Source organism: Rhodnius prolixus, unplaced genomic scaffold (assembly GCF_049639745.1).
Source record: "Rhodnius prolixus isolate KJV_2025 unplaced genomic scaffold, Rpr scaffold_1, whole genome shotgun sequence".
Classification (NCBI taxonomy): Eukaryota; Metazoa; Arthropoda; class Insecta; order Hemiptera; family Reduviidae; genus Rhodnius; species Rhodnius prolixus.
In genome coordinates, this window is record NW_027411581.1 from 48,421,130 (window position 1) to 48,439,380 (window position 18,251).

General features: G+C 33.5%; 1 protein-coding gene across 2 annotated transcripts in view; it reads left to right on the forward strand.

The window, feature by feature from the left end:
• The window catches only part of LOC141461438 (uncharacterized), a 603,016-nt gene that overhangs the window by 8,618 nt on the left and 576,147 nt on the right, over positions 1-18,251 (forward strand). For both annotated transcript variants that reach the window (XR_012462853.1, XM_074142577.1), the window contains exon 2: positions 15,794-15,989. Coding sequence is in view for 1 of the 2 variants with exons in the window: in XM_074142577.1 (XP_073998678.1) it covers positions 15,828-15,989 (162 nt within the window). In the remaining variant the exon portion in view is untranslated. The remainder of the gene's footprint in view (positions 1-15,793; positions 15,990-18,251) is intronic.

Sequence of the window (18,251 nt, forward strand, 5' to 3'; positions counted from 1 at the left end):
CGACTAACATAAAACCTTCAATGGTCAATTTTTGGTATAATTTTAAACATTTTATTCCTTTTAGTGAAAGATTAAAGCTGAGTGCTTTTTAAAGAACTAATTCAAGCAAAAATGATTGCATCACATTATCCACAGAAAAGTGAATTTGAAAAAAAAAGACAGAAAACATTGATAAATTTATTATAAATATCTACTTATAAGACTTTTTGAAACATAATGGCCGATCTGTGCTTATCGCCTGTGTTTTGGTATTTTATAGCGTTTTAGTGTAAATAATAATAAATTTAACTTTAAAGCGCAATAATTGTGGTTACATGTGACCTCTAATCGTGATTATGCCAGATGATTACTTACCATATCGTGATGGATGAGCGTTCAAACTCCAGTAATCTGATTTCTTCTTGACAGAATCTTTTAGCTGTTGAGGAAAGCTGGGATTACTGTATCAATGATTTGCCATTTTTTTAAAAAAATATATATTTTTCCCATTTTCCATCACTCATTTTCTACGCTTATTTTTGGGGCCGTAAAACAGACCTTAACAATCTTCAATGGATAAATAGATTACAGGTAGGAAACAAACTTCTTACTAACACATAATTGTTCGACCGAAAGCTTTGGAAGAATAAAATTCAACCAAAAAAAAGGGTGGACTGAGATCTTTCATTATTTCAACAACCCTTCGAAACAAAATAATGATTGGGCCAAAGTTTACGGGAAAAAGCGTGATATAACGTCATAAATGTTGGTAAAAAAAATAAGTAGTTATAAAAATAAAGTATATTTCTTTTATTTATTTAATTGGTTATTATAAAAATCTTTACCAGTTTGGCGTACACGAAAACAATAATCAGTAAGTTTAAAGTTGATAATAATTGTTATTTTGCAAAGGATTGTGTCGTGAACAACAAGAAAGTATCGTGCAGGTAGTCCTCGATCACGAACAACATTCTAAAACAATAAAACTACAGAAAAAAATAGACAAAAATTATTATTTAAAAAAAAATTATTTTCTAGTTAACTTTAATTTGCCATAATATTAATTACAATAGATGGACTCGAAGTTATCGCATTGCAATTACTGGATCTTTTACAAAGCTCAAGGATATTTAACTGGTGAAACAGCGGCGGCTTCCCTTAACATTTTCTCCTGAGTAGTTTTTACTTTACAGAGGAGCGGTTTTATGCGTATCAAGGAAAAATTCTAAAGAAATTGCCTGGTTCTAAGAAATGCATTATGGTGGGTGGTTCGAAGACTACGGCTCTCCTTTGGGAGTTGGAGGAAAACGCAGAGACATTTCATCTATGGAAAATGGGTATGAATTGTTTTTTGCTGGAGAGAAGTGTGGTAGAGGAAGTGAAAGAAGCGGTGCTCGGCCATTATCTGAGCAAAGGATATGATATTATTGTGCCCAGTATTTTTGAGTTGGCAAGGAAGCTGTCTGTCAATAGAGGTGGCAGATATTTTTAATTATTTATTTAGTATTACTTAAATTATTTAGAACAAAATTTGTTTCCATTCTTTTCCCAATTTGGTGTAATGTGAAAAATGTTTCCAGCTCTAGTATTCACTTATAAAATCGAACCAGCTGCTTCTTTATGTTTGTGTGACGTCTTCTTCAAAGCAAGTTGTTTTTTTACTTGCACCTGGATAAATGAATCTAATCCGCATTACCTCAGGGCTCTGCTTTCTTTTCATTCATTAATATCAATGCTTAATTTTCAAATCACAAGAAAAAAGACTGGGATGAACACGATTCTTTCCACTGTTCACGTGATTGATTAAATAATTAACGGAATTATTATGAATAACTATAATTTTGTTGAAGGAAGCGCAACGTCACGGCTATCCCAGAACTTCTCTAAAATGAATATCTCTGGAGAAACGTTTCCAAACAAACTGATAGGGTTCATTACTCAGTTTGGTTCATCCTTTTCCGATTAAACTCTTTGGAAACTGTTTAAAAAATACCAAAAAAATTCAAAAACTGTACTATGCATACTATTTTTGATGAACTGGCATTTTTCCAATTCGAAACTTTAGCCTACATCTTGGACTCATAAAATTAAAGTTACTGGCGTTCATTTAGTGCCAATTTAAAAAGCAGTTTTTCTTCTTCTTTAAAAATAAAAGAGAAATCTGAAAAAGCGAAAGATCTTTGAACTAAAATGACACTTCCTCCGTAACCAATTTCCTTCCCATCTAGAACTTTTGTTACACAATTAATTTTTAACAATATTTAGATGAGAACATAAACTAACCTGAAATATCACTTGAGAAGTAAGCTAACACTACATAGAGATTGATTTCTAAATCATGTAATTCTGTAAGAAATCGAAGAATTCAAAACCGCTTTTTTTTTTTTTTTTTTTTTTTTTTTTTTTTTTTTTTTTTTTTTTTTTTTTGGCCTATGCCTGTGGCCATTAGCCAACGATTCAAGAACAAAAGAATTCAAAACCGCTTTTTGAAAATTGGAATAAGAAAATGAGTTAAATTTATTAGTTAATGAGTTAATTTTAGAACCAGAAAGAAGTATGGGAATGGAGAATGATAGAATTAGTAAAGTTGATTGGAATGTAGCCGGAGTCAGATTTACTAGTTCTGAGTGAAATACATTTAAAGTAATAACCGGATATTGTAATTTTATTCCAAACGAAAGGCAATAAGTGGAACTGAGATAATGAGTTCTACAGTCTGGTTCAACAATATTTAATAACATCGAAAGCTCCAAATAAACTAAGAACATTTAACTATTTCAATTACTTTTACTGCTCCAATGAATTGAGAATATTTTAGATATTCACTGTGCTTTCCATATTCTATCAAACTTTACGAAAAACCAAAGCAAACTACGAAAGATTCTTCATTTGTGTATTCCGTAACTATTTAATTTATTCATAGTTTATGTTTCAATTATGCCAATTTAGATATTGTGATTAACTCTCGTTAGTTAAGTTAGGGTTAATTTGGCCATTAAAATCTTAAATATGAATGCAATCTTTTATTAAATTCACCCTTTATCCTTCTTAATTAAGTCTAAATTACTACTTCTGCCTAATAATGATTACCTACTAATATTCTATTCCAACATGGCTTTTATCAACATCGTCTACCCCATCTCCGCTATGTAAAAATTCTTGATCAGTTGGTCGTTTTCTTATACCCTTACTTTTTGTTATACACTGAACTGCTTCTTACGAGTACAAACAAAGCAAAGTATGAGGCCCCAGAGATCATTTCAATACTCCAGAGAGAAACTGCTGTTGCAGTAGCAGAATGGATTGGGATAAGTTGCTACAATGATGCATTGACATTTTTCGCCAAATCGATGACAAAATTGACTTTTAGGCTATTGTGGTTAGTTAGGTTACTAAAACAGGAGAATCGAGTATTCATCTAAGTTATTTTCTACGGCACATATTTTTTGAATTTGTAAAGAGTTAGAACTTTTAATTAGACAAGAGTCAAAAGAAAATACTAGAAATCAAATCTATTGATGCTGTAATGCTGTGTCTATTATATGAAAAATTGATTCAAGAGATTTACTTAATGTTTCCATTTGAAGCCTTAATACCTAAAGCAAACATTTTTATATTATGACCAAAATTATACAATAGAAATCTTGTTTGTCACAAAGTGAGCAAGGCATGGATTTCTAAGAGTGACCAAATGGCAGAATATTCAGTGTTTTTCCATTATTGTGGCGTCATGAAGAAGATATTAGTTAAAGATGAATTAGGATGTATAGAAGTAATGAAGCTTCAATCTCTTCATCTTACCAACAAAGTTACTTGTCAAACTAAGCAGAAACAAGATCTTGCTTATAATTGTAAACAATAAGCAGAACTATGCCCAATACTCAGACATACGATGTTTACTCGAATATTGGGCATTGACAACAGTTGTAAACCTGGGTGATTTCAAAGGCAAGCTTGGTTAGGTTACATGGTACAGTATCTAAATTTCTGTAACATTATCCGGATTTATTACAATTTGATTTCGTCTAATCAGAAGACTCAGTTACACTTCAATCAATTGGCCCTTTGATTATTAGTAATATCAACAGAAAATGATTGTGAAGCGAAATTGAATTACCACTGCAAGGATTGGTATTTTAAGTTGATTAGTTTGCAATGTTAGTAATTCATCATTTAAATGTTCAAATTAATAAAATTTATTAGAATAACTTAATTACAACTACAGGTAAAATTGTTCCTGCTAAAAGTACAGTGGAGTCTCGGTTATCCGTCATGACCGGGACCGGACACGTGACGGATAGTCGAATAGACGGATAATGGAAAAAAACAGGAAAATTTCCAGATTCTTTTGTTTAACGTGTATAAAACTTTGTATTAACTGGTATACATATTTTATACGTTTATACGCTTAAGCCTTATAGGTCAGGTATCTTTCATTATTCAATTCATTCTATTGTGTATTAAAATTTATGAATACAATGTCTGCAACATCTAATCGGTTTTGTTCGTGGTTGATCTTTTTTGGAAAAAACCCACAAACTGTGGAATGATGGACACGAGTATGTACCTAAAAGACAAAGGGAAAAATCTCAAAAGAAAGTTTTCTTTTTAAAATATTTTTTTTTTTTTTCAATTTTTAAATACTGAGGACAGTGACGGTTGATTGGAATAGACGAATAGAAGGGTGACGGATAACCGAGACTCCACTGTATATGGAGAAACCGACTTGTGGCTCTCCAAAGAGTCAATAATGGACCTCTATTATGCTCCGAGTAAATTATGGGCCATCGCCTTCTCAGTCGACGATTGGGATTTTCTAGTATAGTCAGAGAGGAGAGCTGGCCAAAGAGTGGATTGGAATAATCAGAGAGACGAAAATGAAATACTCTTATTCTTGTTAGTAAGTCTCGAATAAAAGATACTTTCAGATCCGTGTAAAACAGTTCGTAGACAGAGTCACAGACATAGTACGCACTATTGGTTAGACGGCGAAGAAGTGTCCTGGAACCGGTAGATACTGAAAAGCTTGGCTGTTCCGCACGGTTCGGATCCGTAAGTGAAAATAGGTTACTGCAACCTATTATACATAACAAATTCATTGTTTTGAACTTAGGAGTCTTGCAAGTAGATAATATTGCTTATTGAGTTCTTGTCGTTTTAGGCGAATATTAGGGTTCTATGATAAATGTTTATTCTTACATATTCAATCCAAGGAATCGGACGTATCTGTGTAAGGAAGTACATTTTGCTGTAGAAAAATGGCTTACAGATGGCATTTCAAATAGTAATTGTTATGGCACTTACACTTTGAAAGTATTATTATAAGGGGCGGGTGTTGGTGTAGTGGTCACGAACGTGGATTTTTAAGTGGGAGATCCCCAGTTCGAATACCGCGATTGGCTACTTTTTATTTGTTGGGGCAAAAAAAAATTAGTACTTCCGTCCCCGGTTACGACATGTAATCGATAATTGGACGTTACGCCTGAAAAAATAGGCGATTTCTTTACAATAATATTATAATTATCATATCTATATTACAAATACAATAAAAGTTGCTATAATCCAGTGTGGTTTATCAAAGCAAAATTTGTGCTAAATTCTTGCTAAATGGAATTGAATTTGGTCTAATCAGAAAGCAAGGTTTAATCTGCGTAATGAGTTCATTGAATACTGTAAAGAAGATTAGGGATGTTTATTGTGGGGAAGAAGACTGATGATTATTGAAACTGAAGCTAATTATACCATTTCATGGTTTATTAATCCAGGATCGTTCATTTGTATAAATATAAATATGGTACTAGATACGCTTCTCGGCAATTTTCCGTCCACAATTTCATTTGAAAATAATCTATTAGTTTAGTAGTGTTTTGAATTCAGAAATGAATTCAGATTAATTAATTCAAATTAATTAATTTGAATTATTTGCATATCATCATTTCAGCCTTGCCTTTGCAAAAAGCAGTGTATATAGAAATCGGGTTAAGGTAGGCCTTCTCTTCTAAACACACAAACAACATCTTCCTATTCCGTAATTTCACCTTCTAATTCCACGTATTGGCCTACATCTCCGCGGAAATCACCTGATATTTTAGAAATTTTCATATCATCTAGAGTCCAAGCCAGTCAGAACATACAAATTTTCATTTGCATTTTCTCGAAACAAGGTTCTAAAAATGGAAAATAAAAATAAATGAGCTAAAATCAGTGCACATTACTTTTATATTAGGAAAATCTGCGATTCCATCAGTTCAACTGAACGGTGTAACGATTCCTCCAGCTGACGTAGTACAATAATTAGGATTGTTCATTGACAAGAGACTCACGTGGAACCCACATACTCGACTGAAACGACAAGACTTACAAGCTGCTTACTAGACTACTTGACCGTAGATCCAAACTCAACATCACAAACTGACAATTTACAAGACACTGTTAAGACTCATTTGAACATACGTAGCAGAAGTGTGGGGCTCAACCAAACCCTCTAACTGCAAACGCCTGCAGACAATACAGTCTAAAATCCTACGGAAAATCCTGAATGCTCCTTACTACATTTCTAACCTTACCATACACACTGACCTTCACATCTCTTTTGTCACTGATGTAATAAAGTCTCGCTACCGCAACTTCACAGCCTCCTAGTTCTTTATCCATCCTAATCCTCTTGTACGACAACTCTCCTCTCTTCATCTTCCAGACAATCCTCATCGTTTGAAGCGGAAGTGGCCTAGAGATCTATTGTGATTAAATCATTGTGACAGAGTTTTACCAATGGGTGAATGCTCTAACCATGACATTACAAGTGAACTGAACCAGTAAGATCAAATTTACTTGATGCAACATTTGTTGTAGTTGTAAACATGGCTAATAAAGTGAGAAAAAAGGTAGGCCTTGGTTTGGTTTAAACCAGTTTTTTTGCTTATTGCAATAGGCAAAATAGTACTTGATTAGTGTTGGATGTAAATAGGATAATTTTCTCGCTGGTCGTCAAACCTTATCGGACATAAGGCGCCATATTGAAACAGATATTCTGTCAGTTGCCCTGGATGTATTTTAAAAAATTCAGATACTTCTTCTTCTTCTTCAAGGTTTTTTTAAAAGAAGTTAACCTAAATTAAGAAAATGCCTATTTTCCCAGGCGGGTTTTAGGTCCTGTTGCCGATCAGGTTTAGTAGACCGAGGCGGTTATAAAACAAACTTTAATTTAATTTTTCAAATTATCCTATTAATTAAAATCAAAGGCCAAGACCAACAATTGAACCCAGTACCGCAATATATCTAAGCTTTGCGGGTCTCGCCACCACCATTCGGGTACCCTGGTGCAAAGTACGAGTATTTACTTCGTCAAAAATACAAATTAACTCAAATCCTTCTTCTATTTAGAGCAAATTTATCTCGAAAATTAAATGTTCATGTGAGATATGAAGTTTTAAATATTCACACAATGCTTACCGAAATAAAACGGGAATGGAAAACTAGTTTATCGAAAGATTTACAAATAGCAGGGTTGGGTGTTATTAAATGTAAATTAATGTAATTAATGAATTGCAAATGAGGTCTCTAGTTAACTGAAACGATAAGCGAATTAGTGCTTATGAGGCAAAATCCATCACGATGTGTTTTTTTTTCTTTTACAAGGTAAAAGTTTCTTGAACTTGTACAACCAGTAATTGTGCCATTTTCGTTTTGCATCTTGACTTTCTGTCAAATGATTAGTTAAATAAAAAAGTACTATATTATTAGATTTTTCTTTCAGTTTACAGCGGTTTAGATTGCTTAGATGTCTCAAATGTTTCTCTGAGTTATGGTTTTATAGAGTTAAATAGATTTAAAGTTATACTTTCGTTTAATTTTTTTTTGTTCAATTCCATTAACATTTTTACCTGCAATCTGATATTACTCATTACAATCGGATGCTTGATGCAGTAATGTAGGACTTGTGATATACTATCCACTTGAATTTTTTTTATTAAATTTTAGGCAACTTTGGTACGGGAAATGACTCGCAAGATATTTGGTAAAAAAGATTCCTGTATCTTTAATCTTAAAAAAATATTAGCAAAAAGAATGCAAAGCAATCTTCATCGTATTACTTCACTCCTAATAATGTAAAGTGATATTGAAATTTGTTTAAGAAGTCACAATTACTTTTCAGACAGAGAGGTGGCAGTTTTTAAAATGATAATCGTAATGGACTTGAGTTAAATACTAAAGAAGTAAAGTAATCGCCATTTTTTCTGGCAGGGCTTAACGTCCAACTACCAATTAGGTGCCGTGAATGGGGTGGAAGCTCATACTTTACTATAAACAATTTTCTTTCAATAAATAAAACTAGTCATATGCTCGGGATTCGAACTGGGGATCTCCCACTTTCCAAGCCACGCTCTTGACCACTAGACCAACACACGCCCCTGAGGAAACGAGTACATAGCCAGACCTATTATAAGCCATTTAGTTGCAGTCTCTATTTATGAGTATGTAATAAAGGTAGTATCCATTTAAATGAATATTACTTACTATAAAAAATTTTCACAAACAAGTCCTTTGGAATCTCCTTATTTTGAACTAATCCTAACCCTTAATGAATTCGCTTCATTTTTTTTGTGTTGAAAACATTAACAAGACATAGCGATATTTCGTTCAGTTCATTTCATTCGGCAACCTTCATAAATAAAGTAAAAGTAATAAACCTAGTGTGACTAGAGTATCTGGATAGTTAGAATGATAAAATTACCCTTAAAATGCATTAAATTTAAAGCACACATGGTGACCCGTCATTTATTGTTTGAACAATAAATTTACTCTAAAGGTTGATAATAGGGTTTGGTGCCAATAGCATTTCAAATAACAATCAAGTCCTAGAGGAATAGATGCGAGGAACTCCGTAAAACCGTTGAATCTCTAAAGATATTAACATCATTTACTTTCTATCAATATGATCGCCTTAACAATCATTAATTAAACTTATACTCTCATAAAACTTCAGCTGAAAACTGCAACTGCAAGGAAATCTTTGCTGAGATTCTACTGTCATTAAATTGAGTAAAATTCATTTTTATTGCTTCTTCTATTGCATTTAAGTAGGAGAAAAAGTAAGCCTGAGTTGCACACATTGCATTACGCATGACTTACAGAGATACCAAATTCTTGAGACATGTACTACAGCTTTTGTACAATTTTTACAAAAATAAGTAGACCCATTCTCACTATTGTTTTTTTAATTAAATAAATTATTACAATTATTAATTATTTTATTTAATTAGATTAATAAATCCTCTAATTCTTGCGCAGTCTATAATATTAACTTTAGTTAAACAAAATGAAAACAGGATAATAATTACGCAGTGAATAATTAAATAAAATATAGAGGTGAATTAACGTCAATGTCATTTTTAACAAGCAAATTAAGGACTTGGTTTGTAGCTAGCAAGCCCCGCTGAGTAATAAAAACTGTCAGAATGTCAAGTTTTTAAACTTGTACCATGAAGTTTTCCGCCCTTCGTCCTAACCAATGTGTAAGCTCGGCTACGTCACAGTTTTGTATATCATAACATCTCTCTAAGTGGATTTCACAGCAGTCTCCTTTGAGACTGAATTGTATATATATCCTCGCAATATTTGTATACAGTTTCTTTACTGACTATTGTTATCAAAATAAATATACATATCTCTGAATAAAAGAAATAAAAAAATGCGGATAATACAGCGAGAGATGATGTAAGGACGTTTTAATGTTAGTACAGGAAGGAAGTAAAGACTGGGAGACTTAATGCACAACATAATAATTAATTTTAGGTATTTTAATGTTTTTATATTAGATTAGTATACGTTATTAGTAAATTATTTTTGGAAGAGTAAAAGCTTAAACAACGTTCAATAATGGGAGCTAGTCGTAACGTTCATTCGAGCTGAAGTTCATAAAGTGAAGTTAGACTTCATCTAATTGGTGAACACAGCTTTAGACTATGTGTCGGCACGTACAGTGATGGTGTTTCGATCTGGATTCAGTTCTATCTAGCTGGTGCCTCATCTCCATCAATATTATCACTTTTCTTAAACACAGCACCTTCATTCTATTCATTGGCACTTCTTTCGAGTACCATCAGTTGTAGAAAATGCTTGGAAAATTAGGAAAAACTTATGAAATCAATCAATATTAATATTAAACTGTGTTTTTAATCAGTGCCCATCTCTGATTTAAGCTGGATGTGGTGTCCAACTAGTTGGAGACTACACTTTCTGTCTAAAGTAGGCCTTAGTAGCAAAAAGAAGCGTGACAAGTTAGTAAAGTGGACTTTCTGCTTAAATACTCGTAGTCTGTCTTTCCATGTTTTACCAGAGCTGTAAATGAAAGATAATTCTCGTGATATTGTTTGTCAAGTTAACACTTGATATTTTTGTTTAAATTTAGGCAATGATTACCTTGCGTGACACTGCAATCAATATTTACACTGTAATAATATTTGATGGCAAGAAGGCCGGGAACTCAGTTTGTTTAATGTTCTCTTCAAAATAAACACCAAACTCTTATAATGCATAACAATCGAATGGGTTTTTAAATACCAAGTTGAAAATTCCAAAACTGTTACTGAGGGGAACTGTTTCTTTTAGCGTAATTGTACTTGCTGTAACTGTAAAAAAATACTATTGGAGAAAATTGTATTTTGTTTTAGATGGTGTCATGTTTTTAGAAAAATATATCATCATTGTTTGGAATAACATTAATTTGGTTTTAGACATGATGGGACAAAAAACTATGAATGATCTTTGGTGTAGTTTAAATCGAAATGCAATTAAAAGCTGGCTTTACTGTTAAAACATTGGAAGCCCATTTACAGAGTAAAATTCAGGACAAAACCGGAACGCCTCGCTGAATCGTCGAACACACGCATCTATGCGCTGATTTATTTCACATTACTTATCCGCCTCACAATCTCTTTTTCTTTTTTTTTCTTGCACACCTGTTTAATTCTAAATCCTGCTAAATGGGTGAAGAGGGTTAATCTCATGGGAACGAACAGCCCAACTATCTGGTGACGGAAGAGTGCAGGTGGCTGTCGCCTTCGGAGATATAAAACAAGAGAGTGTACACAAAGACTGGAGTGTATTTAACAGATGTTGGGGGGACTGAAATCGAAAAAGTTCGCCCCCTGGAGTTTTTAGAATCTAGGTGGCAGCGGGTGGTTGGTTGCAAGAGAGGGCATTAATTTAGGGACACCTTAATTTAGACAATGTGTCCCACACGCTCCCTTTCCTACACCTCTCCTAGAGGCTAAACCTCCCAAATGGCTACAGCTGGAACACAATGTTTCTCCTTTTTTCCCCTTGGCCATTCAGGGAATTGAAATTTCCAAGTTAAGCGGATTGGTTTTGTAACGATAAACTAGGATTTACTTCAGCTTCCTTGAACGACATTTATCTATATATATTTTTCCCCCCTTTTCAGGGAGCTGAGGTTTAATGGAGTTATGTATAGGAATAAAACTGTAGATATTTTTCACTCGCTTTTATTGAGAAGAGTATCAGAAGGATTATCAGAACGATGAGAAGTTAATTTCATGTCAATTTTACTTTTGGCAGGAATATATGATCAAAACATTTTTCTGCTGTAACGAAAATTCACTGAAAATATAACTTCTTTGTTTCTATTTGAATATTGATCTTGCTTCCAATACGTGTTTTTGCCAGAATTATCAGTTTACATATGCGACTTTTTATTAATTTTTTTGTTCCTTTATAAACATTGGTTATACAATTTACACATCTACAGTAGCCTTTCAGTTTATTTGGAACATTTTTCTAGAAAATAGATTTTAACTTATTTTCTCTACAATTCAGTAAAGAATTCTTTGAAATCTGAACAATACGCAGAGAGATATGAAGTTTTGAAATTTGAAGGAATTTAAAAAACCATCCACATACAAACCTATCACTTGTAGTAAAATACATTAATAATTAGCTGTCTTAAAAATATGCATATCTAATCTATTTTATGTACCATATATATAACATTCTAGGAGGAACATATACTCGTACATATAGATTAAGAATGTAATTGAAGAAAACAATATTATTTAATACAAAGCCAGATTAATTATTACGTATTTTTAATGCTTAACTATTACATAAAGTAACAAACACTTTAATCGGAGAATGAACTTTCACCGAGATTTTTATTTCAGAATAAAAATAAATTATTAATATTTTTTAGTTTTTGTGATATAATTATTGAGATTTAGAAGGTTAAATTTTGGAGGTTTTGTAAATCGTTCAAATTTCAAACCTCTAAATCTCTCTTCATATTGTTCCAATTTTAATGAATTCTTTACCGAATTGTAGAGAAAAGTGAGCTCTATAACTGGCGTAAATAGCAATGTTTTAGTGATAGTAGTAATTGTTGATATGGATGGCTAAATTTTGGATGTTTTGCAATTCGTTCAAAATTCAAACCTTTATATCTCTTTTCGTAATGTTCCGATTTTAATGAATTCTTTACCGAATTGTTGAGAAACTCTGCCTTGATTTATTCTTATAACATTTACCATAAATTGACTGTTTATAGTTCCCCAGCACTGACTTAGTATCTGCAAACTCACAATCAGGTTACTTGGTGAAATATTATACTATGACAGGTCTATTGTTGTAGATAGGTCGATTTCTAACAACCGACCTGATGTGGAATTGCGGGACAAGCGGATGAAGATAATTTGTTTTTTCCGCTTCCGGTTTCTACAATATTCATAGTAAAAAGCTTGCAGGTCTCAGAATTTAAAAGAGGAAGTTACTAAATGTGGAAATTGGAGTTTTTATTACGGCGATAGTATTGTTGGTAACTGGGATAATTCCGCGAGCCTTACAAGAAAGCATTAGAACTTTTGACATAAGAAAAGACATTTACATTCCGAAGTCAGGCACATTAAAGTCTGACCAGTTTTGAGAAAGTTTTTAAATTAAACAGGTGATAGTGCTTGGCGTGAATACTTGGGGAAAGCTGTGATTGTTTGGAATAATCCAATAACACTGATGTTGTGCATATAAATGGATCTCAACAGAGTGCCAGTTGTTTGTGGTAATAGAAAGGAAATGTGAAGATAGTAAATGAGTAAGCAGGGTGTTACAGTAAAAACATCCGTTGAGAATAAGATTGAACCAGTTTGAATTTTTTTTTTCCGGTTAGTCCGGATATACGGTTTATGTAAAAATTATTAAGACTATTCTGAGCATGTTTGTGGGGATATTGGTGTGAACAGGATGTGAGTGAAGTGTGCAAAAGGAGCCGGGGGAATTATTGGCTATTGAGAAAGGGTGTTGGTTAGTGTGTTGCAATAAGGTATATTTTATGTGAATGTGTGTGTGCACGTGACGTGTATACTAAAGGTCATCATCCACTCGGCCCGTGCCAACATGGCGGCGAAGTAAATGGCCATGGCAGGCAGATGGGAATATGATGAGGTGTGCAGATCTGGAGACTACTCGCGCCGCAGGAACAACCCCTGTGTATCCTGCCAGCAGGTGGACCACACCTTGCCAACAAACTCACGCCATTACTAGCTCATGAAAAATAAAATAGAACATCTGAAACAACTATCGTTCTTCTCACTACATTTTTTTTTTAAGTATTTCTCACTTTAGCACTTGCTACTCAGGTTGATGTTACCATCCTTTCTGCTATGCGAGTTTTTCCACTTTGATTGCTTCCGCTGGTATCTCAGTTTTGTATGGAATGTTCCCATAATCGTAATCCTTCCTATTTCTTTAATAATTTTTTGGCAACTGTTCATTTCTTATTTATCTTATTGAGTACAGAAACTTCTTTTTTTCCCAATTACTGAAAATGGTTCCAGTAAGTCTGAATTAATAAAAAATAAAGCACATATCTTAAATAGAACATCCGGATCTGTTTTTGAATAACTCTGGTGCATTCGATTTCAAAATTTAATTTAATGGAGTCACCTTTAAAAATTGGTTTAGTCAGCAGTGCCGTATAATATGGCTGATTTTAAATCCATCATGGCACGCCTGTTTTTAATCCTGACCAATTTCAGACTTTCACTCATCAATAGTGGATGATTTATCGATTGCAGATTGACTTCCACTTTCAAAGCTTCATCACATATACTTCATTTTTAAATTGATAATTATCAATTATAATTAATCCTCAATTTTAGGCAAAGCAGATTATTTTATAGCCTTATATTGCTTGACTATTATTCTGGCCAGTTTCATTTAACTCAGCAATTCAGAAACTGATTAAATAGTTTGTGTAGCAAATATGTATCTTTCCAGTAGACTTTCTGTCGCATATTACAATGTCTGAGATGACTGAGAGAATTGGTCATTGCATGTATGTAATGTTAGACAGATGCCTGTTATTCCATTCGAAGATTGTGCAGTTGTAACGTACCCCTGTTATCCTGATGAAGGGTAACATGGTACCTGCTGAAAAGCACAGTTACAAAATGAGAAAGATTTCTTTAAAAAAGTCTCTCTGGTCACTACTGCAAAATCCAGCATCTCCTCTAACTTTCTGTACTTCCTAATAACCAAGACACCTCCAGGCAAAGCAAGTTAGTTTACCTACCTTATTATCATCCACTTACCAAGAACCTATTTATGTAAAGTAAAGACACAGAAAGTAATCCCATTTTTTTAGGTGGGTATAACGTTTATCTACCATTCCAGGTGTCGTAGACGTTACAATACATCTTAGAGGATTCTGAATGAACACAAAAATATCACATTCACAGTGGGGCATAATAAATTAAACCAAAATATTTGCCTCAAATTCGCAAATCAAAGTCTTTAGTAATACCCTTTCTTTCGTTAGATTACGGGAAGTAACCATGTTTGTAAAACTTAAAATCAATTTAAACTGTCCACTTTTTTACTTTTCACAGTATACGCTAGATTATTATTTGATTTGTATGTATGACCACTAACAACATCTTGTTTTCAAGAACCAAAAGTGGAATTATAAAATTCTCCAACAAACTATTCTTAAATATTTGTTTTATTTGAAATCTACAACTACAGAGTAGTCCTCTATCAGGAAGTAAAAAGTGTGTCTAAGAATGACGTAAGCGGAGTTTTCCCGGAAGGCTTTCCAAGAGCGGTATTTGTTTAATGCACAAATATAAACATAAAATAACTCTTTTGTATTTTAATTTTGTTTTTAAAAATATTTCTTTAATCTAAACTTTTTTTTTAATCATTTTTCGATGAATCAAATCTTATTAAATCCGCAGTTATTATTTCTCGATCGTAAACCATTTCTTTATTATACTATACTCTCTAGGTCAATTATTTATTTAATGGCAAATTAAATGTTGCATAAATGCAATTAAAGACGTCACTAAAAAACACTTTAGGTGATAAAAGAAGGTAGTTTTATTTCTTTTCCAGTTACAGATGAAACTTTTGTGTCACTTTTTATTGAGTTATTAACCATAAAATTTTGGTAACAAACAGTCCTTGTTCTGTCGTATATAAAAGCTGCCGAGACATACGGCATGCTAATGTAATGGAACAGTAACATTTATTTGCGGCTGGGCAAATGGGCACCAGATAATAATTCATACGCTATAATATATAAACTTTATATTTGCTTAAATTGTTGGATTTTATTGATAAAATTAGTTTATTTACGGATTCGAAATTATATTCCTTGGCAAATATAATTTATTTCTATTGTCAAGTAGAAGCAAGGAAATGACAACTTGTAATACGATTTATTAGTAATAAAATTTGCAACTTCCATAAAGATTGACCTAAATCAGCTTTAACTAATTAAATATTATTATTAATTTGTTAACAGGTGATCGCGAGTGTTACCTAACTTCTACTTCACCATGGCGATAGTGATGTCGGCAAGAAGCAAGATAGTAGTTGCAGTGATTGTAGTTACTTTCATTTTGGCGGCTATGTTGGTTGTAGCTTCAACGGCCGGTTGGTTTCACAATAGCCACCAGCCAATGCCAGCACCACATCCGTTGCAGCATCCATACCTTAAGGTGGGTATTCCATCAATTGGTTTCTCTCTAACAAAAAATGCAACATTAAACTTTCATTTAATACTACTCGTACATCCATCAATTAAGTGTGATGCCTCTGAAGAACTTTTTTATCGTTTAAAGTGGTTTTTTTACCAATTTTTATTACTTTGCTCTGCGATTTCGCTTCCTGCTCACAATTATCTCCGGTGGATAAGACATTTTTACTGGAACAGACATGGTTTGTAGGAAATGCTAAAGTAGAATGTCTATGGTTGAAGGATGGTCATCATGACTTAATGAGCGCAAAATTCTGTTTATGTATTAAACGTAATTGTAACCTTTATTCTAAAGCCATTCAAACAGTTCCAATAAGTACTTTACAGTAACACAATTAAAGATTCAAACGCTTTGCATGTTCTACGTATGTTTTACTAGCATGTATGCATGTTTTACGTATTAACGTAAAAACATTACCGGGAAGCTTCTACCCACTTTAAGATAACCTGGGCCAGGCACAAAATGAGATGGCGAGGTAAAGCGCCAAAATCATTTTTATGGGACCTTTTTGCAGTTAGAAGTGGTTTGCTGAGGAAGTCTTTAAAAAGAGAGAGAGATGAGGATGTACGCTCGGGTGCAGCTTTCCTGGTCTGAGGCAGGCGAAGATCTGGCTGGAAAATGATAATCGGGACAGATCTGAGGCGTGACTAGGCTTGAGTAAACATTAATTCGACCATCTTACCAAATTCCTTTGCAGGGCATTATCGGCTCAGACGCACCTGATGAAGCTGGATCTAGAAGGTGTCGGCGCCTGTAGATACGGTGGGAAGATGGTACTTCACTTTCTAACTGACTGGGGCATAAAAGAAGATTCAGACTCCAGGAAGGTTTCTAGCTACAGGTGAAGGATAAGTTATCTCTGAAACTCGCACCTATCCTGGGGGTTTCTTGGATATCTAGGTCAGACCAATTGAACCTATTGTTATAAATTTGACATTTATAAATCCCGAGGAAACTGATTGTGAAGGTTTGTCCAATTATTTCTTGTTTGATAAATATCTTTGCTGGGATGCAAGGACTAGCAACGCATCTGTAAAAGTGGCCAACAGAGCTTTAAGGTCGCAGTGCAAAGTCACACCCCGAGAGAGAAAGAGATAAAAGAATCTGTACAGGATTGCGGATTTTCGATTATTGTTAATTTTTGGGGAGTTATGGTTTTCATAAAAACTCTTGTACGGTTCATTTTATTTGTGGTCAAGAATAAATCCGACTGGTTTTAGCTGACAGTAAAACAATTGCATAATTTTCACCACGGCATTAAATCCACTTTGTCCGCACACTTAATGATCTATTTATGCATTCTAATTATTATTGCTGGTAAACTTTTATTCATTGACTGCACCAGTGAAGAATAAATTGTCATGTTACTGCCATACGCTAACTCTGGCAGTTTTATTGAAAATCATGAGAGGTGCTTAGCTAAACTGCGGTGAAAGCTTCCATAATGGACCATCATCTACTCGTGATTGAGAAGTGTTGGTAGTGGCCTCTTTTATAACAAACTGCATGTGACAAAGTGCTGGCTGCATGTGATTTTTTAAAAGTACCTTTCATAAAAATAATTGCTTTCAACAATGGATTCTTTGACCCTATTTCGATTTAAAATTGTGGTGCTAATTACATCTGCCGTCCTGTAAATTTATTTCATTATTAAGGAAACGAGCTTTTTCTGCGGCCTAGTTTCTGTGCCTTATACCAACCTAAAATAGAAGTTCCCAAAATCGTTACAAATTGGTTTTGTTCATTTTTCTCTGTGCGAAGTTGTGTGACTTGAAATAATACAGTTGGTACTTTATTTTGCGTCTCTTTAAAAACAAAAACTTACAGTTTCAAAAGTTAAGTACCAACTCTTATACAACTTTCCTACCGAACGGTTTCAGTTATTGATAATTTATAATTTATTGAAAGCAAGTGGTGAAGAAGACACGATCGAACTATTTAAAAAAAATTTTTGAAACGGCCCTAGATAAAGGATAAGATGTTTGCTCTTCGTGCCATATTGAACCATTAACCCTGAGACATCTTTTCGTATTTACATGCAGTCTAGTTGGCTGACCGTAGTTCTCTATTTTCAGAATAGAGCATGGCATTAAAATAAGTCTCAATGGTTAATTTTATTGTACTAAGAGCTGAAATTTAAGTAGCAAAAATTTGGTAAATAACACGATTGCACTTCTTGGGCTAAAATTCAGAATCAACTATTTGGTAGTGAAAATGTTCAGT